Source organism: Amblyomma maculatum, chromosome 1 (assembly GCF_055883805.1).
Source record: "Amblyomma maculatum isolate TAMU_Amacu chromosome 1, ASM5588380v1, whole genome shotgun sequence".
Taxonomy (NCBI): Eukaryota; Metazoa; Arthropoda; class Arachnida; order Ixodida; family Ixodidae; genus Amblyomma; species Amblyomma maculatum.
In genome coordinates this window covers 141164677-141171807 of record NC_139344.1, presented here as the reverse complement: position 1 = coordinate 141171807, position 7131 = coordinate 141164677, and the positions used below count along the sequence as shown (strand labels likewise).

Genomic DNA, 7131 nt, shown 5'->3' with positions numbered 1-7131 from the left:
AATATCAAAAACAAGCACTTTATGACATGTCCACTGTAAATCTCTTAAACATTTGACGGTTTGCACCATACAGCAGTTGTTTCACATAGATGATAGAGTGCATGGATTCTGGCTCGGGCCACGTCACCTAGCACCATCTTATTTTGTGACAGGTGTCACAATTCATATCGCACTGCTATGTCGTGTAACTATCATTTTGGCTAACTGCACTGTCAGCATTTTGAACCAGTAATGTACAGATCCTGGCTCTTATGTCCAGGTGCCAGGTGAAGTGCGTCCAAGCTCAAAGCCATGGGCATTGCAGCTCACATTTGAATGAACATTGTCAAAAATATACATCTCACAAGATTTTTTTATGACATGTAGTGGGGCTCTTGTAATACTGGAGGAAGCCCTGAAATTTAAGGACGAGAGTTCCCTACATCTATGTGATATCTGGAACTTTGGAGATGCAAAGAAGCCACATTGCATGCCTCAAGAGCATAAGTCCACCAGTTTTTCCCAAAGGCCGTAAATATGACAGACTGATGCTCCTTGCAAACACTGTGAAGCATACTGCTTAGCGATGTAGCCACCCAAATTAAAGAAGCCCAGCAAGACTAACACTGTACTCCTTCGTGTAGGGCGAAACATAACAATGGTTGTGACCTGTTTAGGCTGTGACATTTATTTAAGGGACAGTCGACTGTCAGTAACAGTATAAAAACGTATATATTCAGGTTCATACAGGAATGGTAAGAAGACTAGAAGGCCAAAGATTAAAATTCTATACTGCAGTTAAATAAAACAAAGAAATGTTAACTCAAGTAGAAGAAACAGTGCAAAACAGTACAAAGTAGATAGCACTAAGATAAAAAGCCAAAGGCAAAAAAACTGCAGTGACAAGGAATGCAACAATGAACAACGCATACTGAATGATTCGATGGTGAACAATAGAAAATGTGCACAAAACAACATAGTAAGAGTGACGTACATGATTTCTATATGAGATCTATACTTCACGGCAGAAGTACTGCAGCATATCATTGAAAAAAAAAATAATCTAGGCGAGGTTTCATTGCTTTCCACTGGGCATAATCAAAGCGCACCCTCTCAATGATTATCCAGTCCTGAGAAAAAACGACAAAGTCCCCCCACTCACAGGAGGTCAAAGCCATCTGCCCTGTTAACTGGTAGTAGTACTCATGACCACGTGATAATCTAGGCTCACCATTGTCAAGAAACTGAACCTAAAAGTCAGAAGCCTTCATTGATTTCACATCTGAATCCTTCAACAAGTATGGACATTTAACTTCAAGGACTCCAAAAGTTCCCTCTTCTGGGTCAAACTCCAACCTGTCGGGTGACTCCCCCAACCACGGACACGAAGGAGGAACAACAATGCCGCAGTCTTCTACTGTCACATCATGCCCCAGTTTTCTTAGCACTTCCACATAGCGCTCGACAGCAATGGCCTCATTTTTTTTGCCGTATTGAATGGCTCGCACTCTGGAATGGTCTTTGGGCTCGAGCAAGTTGCGCAGGCCTTTCTGCGTCCACTCCTTTCTCATCATCACCTTGCCAAAGGCTGCAGTAGACAGCCTGTGTCGGCGAGCGTCAATCCAAGATTGGCTCCGTGCTTGTTGCCGCGTATTCTTCTCTAGCTCACGGGCGTCTTCAGCCGATATGGATATTTCCTGCAAATAAGTAAGATTTAAAGCTACACAATAAGGCACGAAACTAAAGCGCTGATTGGATTCAATCACGGCATGTTGTTATCTATAGACAGCCAGATACTTCCAGGTTACAACAATTCGGACAAGGAGAGCTATGCTCATTGATTAGTATATGTGAAGAAAAAGAGTTCCATAAGCAAATGGGTCACTTGTTTGAATGCCCGTTATTTGAGATGATAGCTGTACAGCCAATGGCATGGTATATAAACCAAGATAAAGATTATACAGGTACACATATTGGCTACGACTGTAAAAGTTAGAGTAACCCTTTGCTTAGCAAGCACCTAGTTCCCGTCAGCTACCATAATTAATGTATGGAAAGCTGTAGCATTAAAAGTAAGGAGATAAGTGCTAAGAAAATAATGCTGTTTAAGCTATAGGATCATGGATACAAAGACCTTGTTAGGCACTAGTGATTTATGCAGCATCTTAGATGGTTTATAGAGTATTAATGTCCTAAAACTACTCTAGAATGAGGTACGCACAGTGAGGAGCTCCAGATATTTCGACCAACATGGGTTCTTTAATGTGCATTGACAGCACACAGTACACAGGCACCTTACTTTTTGCATCCATAGACAAGTGGCTGCCACAACTGGGATGTTGTGTAGCGTGCGCTCACATTAAACAACTATTCTGCACAACTGCTCTGCATCTTGTAGCGTACAGAGCTCCTTAACATTTTGTAGCAGTAATTCAAGATGTAGCAAATAAATGATGAACTGGTATCACAATTCGTTCTGTGCGCCAGCCTCATAACTACTGACACCTTCAGCATGCAATCCTACACTATGTACCACTGCATACAAACCTATCACAGCTTTAAACGGTGTTTTAGGCATTTATGTGTCACATCCTTCAGCAGTGCCATTGTTTTCTTCTTGATATCATCTACAGTCTCGTATTCCGATATACAATCCTGCTTTTTTTTTCACATATCTGGCGACACATTGTCTTAAAAAAAAGGCAATGTCTTCTTCAATGACTTAAGTCACGATGCAGTCAAAATGCTCGAGACAACACCCCTTCATTTCGCAAAATAGCAGAACTTCTTAGTTATGGTACTGAGATACATCAAATATAGCCTTTTCTGCACTTGAGCATCGTTCTTCAAAGACATGCTCTTCAACATCGACAAAAAGCTCAATGGTCGGAAAAGTGCATGTCTGATCTGTTCCAGGCAGCAGGTTGCCCAGCAAAGTTGCATACCCAGACGGCTGGAGAGACTGGTGGTAAGTCGCAGGAGAGCCGGGTGGTGCAAAGCCAGATTTCGTCGGCACTAAAGGTCGCATATTGCTCAGAACGGAAGCAAATGAGGTTTTTCCCAGGGCTCCCAGGGTTTGTCCAAGCTCTTTCACTGAGTTGACAACTTGGCAACTGTCCTCACTTTGGCATTCAGACGTCGAAACTTTCAGTCGCTTGGGCACACTGCATCCACCATCATGCACCCGTCGCCAGTCAATGGTCTGTACACTGGCTGGTTTGAGTCCTGTTTGCCGAGGGCGTCTCCACTGCTGGGGTAGCTCAGTGCAGGATAGCGCAGGAGGCGCCTCTTTGTAGCCGCCTTTTTGAAGGAAGGTGAGGAGCTGCAGAAGAGCTAGCACATGGCTGCAGACTCCATTTCCAGCCGGACACTCACAAATGCTGGCAGTTATTTCATCCGTATCTCTCTTTAGTGTGATTGTCACAGGGTAGGGTGCTCCAGTCTTCTTCTGGCTTCTGTAGCAGATGCCACGGGCAAGAACAACATCGGGGCTGCAGTAGAAAGTGAACGACGCAAGCAATTTACAGATCAAGCATTACATAAACAATTGTGCTGTTATCAAATGCAGTACAGTTCTCTTGGAATATTATCACAAGTGCTCAGCTGGACATCAACCAACCACCAAAAGAGGGCAAGGGTTCTCTCAAACATTACATGCCATCTTTGCAACTAGGTAAAATAAAAAACAACTTGTAGAATGGAATTTAAAAAAAAAACAGAGGACTGTTGTTATACCTTCACGGGTGGATTTAACGAACGCACAGAGTATGTGATGCCGTCAGCAACGCAATACAGGTTGTGGGGCATGAGATATTAAAAGCATAGTGTTTGCCTGTCTAGTTATCGGCCGGCACTCCACCAGTCCGCGGCAGGCGAGTAAGCAGAAAACGAAGGACGCGGCATCACTCGGAAAATGTGAGAGCGTGTACGTCGTATCAGCGTACCCAGGTTATCCAAGATAATGAGTTGGCGCCCCCTGAAAAGCCAAGTATCATTCCCGAAGTTTCAATCTTCATTACGGAACAGTTCAAAGGTATCTGAAGCTAACCAGGTCTTCAAGTTTCACACAGCCTTGCTCTATGGGATGTTTTTGCTTTACAGAAACTATGAGAGAACGATGGGACTGCTCGGAAAGCTCGTCCTGCAACTTTTCGCAAAGGACACTATAGCAAAGGTCCAGTTGTACAATCGAGGATCAAGAACTGTTCGTGAGAGCAAAGCCTTGCGTGCCTATTAAGTTCTAAATTTGACTTCCATACCGCTGTCAGCGGGAAGCTAAACAGCAGCACAACTCTGAAACTGAAGACGAGCAGCAAGCACTACGCATTTGCTCTAGATGGCAAACAATCTATTAGTGAAGGTAATGATTTTCAAGTGCTTACCTCCGCTCTGGCGTGCACGTTGACACAGAAGAAGGCTCGGCGTACGCCTCAACGGCGAAATTGTATGCCTTCCGCTGCTGCTTGCCGGACGCATCACTGTGCGTGCAAAATGCTGCCAGGGATGCATCGGTTAGCTTCGGAAGCGCACTGAGGTCTGGCGACCATTTCAGAACTGACGCTGAAGGCGTATGCTGCATGATGGAAAGCTAAAAGATCTCCCAAGGCGGCACCTGCTGAACCTTCCACGCACAGCATCCAACGGCAAAAATCCGATCGCGCCCCTTACAACATGGCGGTCGCTACCAGTGTTGCCAGAACACTTAGCATTTTGAATATCCCCTATTGAGGCGGTACAGGGAGATATGTGCTGGGCATCTTTCGAAGTACGGGAAGCTCAGAGTAAAATATTATATGAGAACGCCTGAGGAAATTGGGCAGTAACAGAACTAAGAAACTAACCAGTAAGCATGCTGGCCACAAGGACAAAGAAATAAAGAGCGTTAAGCAACAGGTGAAAAACATACAAGGTAAAAATTGGATAAATTCTATAGAAAAGAAACAGAGTGTAGAACTATACCGAAAGTGGAAGAGGCAGATCACAAAGGAAGCTTTCTTTGATAACTCAAGAGGCAGTGCCCTGCTTTTTGAAGCTTGATCAGGGTGCCTTAGAACACGCAGCTACAAAAAGAAATTTAACCATGAAGATAAGATGACACATGGGCAGTATGTGGCAAATCCATAGAAACAATTAACAATCTTATACTCGAATGCGATGGTATCCGTCCGAAAGTCGATGCAGGTGCTGTCACTCTTGCTGAGGCCCTGGGGTTTAGAGATAGCAGTGGCCGGGTGATTGAACCTGGCGAAAAATTCAAAAATAACACATTCACTGCATGCGGTTAAGTCTGGAACCTCCTGCACATGATATGGAATTGCAAAGAGCAATTAGAAAAATATAAAGCTCGAGCACTCAGCCAAGCGGAGTGGGAGGCAGAGCTGGCCCACACGGGTCTCTCTGAGCAACACAGCCTGCTCACCAGGGCCCGGGAGGCAGCCCAAGCCAAAAGTATCCTGGACTGAGGAAATCCCCCACGCAATTCCGTTAACCAATTGAAGTTTACTCTCTCTCTTTCTGCGGTGGAAGCTAGCAAAAAAAAGAAAAAGATTGGAACATTGGTGGCTTAAAAGCAGAAAAGTAATATAATGTTAGTAATGTAGAAACTAAAATTCAATAAATAGAATGATGGTAAAGTTAACCGATCTAAAACAACAATGAAGATATAAGAAACAAAATCGTCCAAAGCAATGTTACTAGAACAAACTCAGTTTTTCTGCACAGACCAGCGGAGGAGTGTGTCCCAGGTGGCCGTCGCGAGAACTAGCGGCGCTGTGATGACTGGAGTCATTTAAAGTGGTCCTGGACATGAAGAGATGAAGACACAGACTCGGGATATAATTTTAAACATATTTAATTAAGGCTACTGGCTCAGTCTCGCTTATGGCTCGCCGTCACTGGGATGCGTCGCTGCGTTGGTGTGCTTGGACTGGGCTGGGTGTTTTTCACGATTAGGTAGTAGATTGCCGAAGGCTGCCGCTGCTTCCTGGTTTGCAGCTGACTGGGGGATGAGTTGCCCGATGTGGAGGCAGGATGACAGGGGCCGAACTTTGAACGGCGGCATGACCCCGAGTCGCAAGTCGTGGCGCAGCCCCAGTCTTCTGCCCTGCTCGTCTGCTGTCCGACCGTCTCGTCCGCTGATGGCGATTCTCTCCCCTCTCCCGTTCGCCTCCTCTTTTAAGACCTTTCGCTCCACGTCTTTTCACAGGTGGGGAGCAATCCACTCGACGCAGATGTGGCGTGGTCAGCAATGTCCATGGGTCACTGACCGGCGTCCGCGCCTCGCGCTCGTGCATAGGTCAAGATTGCAGGTGGCTGTTCATAAGTCACTGACCGGCACGCGCAGGTGCACGAGCCGTCACATCCGCTCCTTCTAAGAAAGAATGTTCGCCGAACATTATGAATCCACCCTACACACACACGCGCACACTTACAACCTTTCAGGTATAATTTCACGAGTGTCACTGTTTTCTTCGTCACGAGCATGGAGCCAGGGCATGATTTCAAAAGTATTCTTCACTGTAAATACCCTTCGAATGCACAATGAGGTAACAATGAACACTATGTACATAAACTTAGAACAACCAAAGATGCGACTAAAATCAATGCGAGCATTAGGTACAAAACAAAATAATTTTTTTTTTTTTTTCAAGAGACAGCTTAGTTGTTTCATCCTTTGTAGCTGTTAGCTAGGGACTTTCGTTCCAACCAGTCGTCTACGAAGGTAGTACCTAGCAGCCGGAAGGAGAGAGGGAGCGGTGAACCGGGTCAGCTGGCATTGCTTGTTGCAATGTTATCTGCGTTAGAGTTTCGGCCGATTGCAATGCCTCCTCCTCCAGAAGGGCGCCACCGAGTTGCGACTGCAGAAAGTTTTTCAGTTCATCGCAGTGGCTAAAGTTTTCACGCCGACTGCTCTTTTCCCTGCGCTTTAATGCAGGGTTGTTAATAATGGCAGGGGCTGTGCGCTGGTCGCTTTCCCCCTCTTGTTCCCATGAAGCAACCATGTCGGCAAGAGACGAGTAGGCTGGTGCTTGCTTTAGTCGGTTAGCGTGAACCACAGCCGTCGATGCCCCTGCAATCTCCCGAATCCTGAAATTGACTGCCGAGAGCTGAGCTCTACTATGCGGTATGGCCCTTTTCATTTAGAGGTCAACT

General features: G+C 45.6%; 1 protein-coding gene across 1 annotated transcript; it reads right to left on the bottom strand.

Moving 5' to 3' along the window:
- Positions 1–2678: 2678 nt before the first annotated feature.
- On the bottom strand, positions 2679–4698 carry LOC146204179 (uncharacterized). The gene is made up of 2 exons (XM_084586186.1): positions 4362–4698; positions 2679–3470 (listed from the first exon to the last, which is right to left on the bottom strand). The coding sequence occupies exons 1-2, from the start codon at positions 4556–4558 to the stop codon at positions 2768–2770; spliced, it is 900 nt and encodes a 299-aa protein (XP_084442312.1). The 5' UTR covers positions 4559–4698; the 3' UTR covers positions 2679–2767.
- Between the last annotated feature and the right edge of the window lie 2433 nt (positions 4699–7131).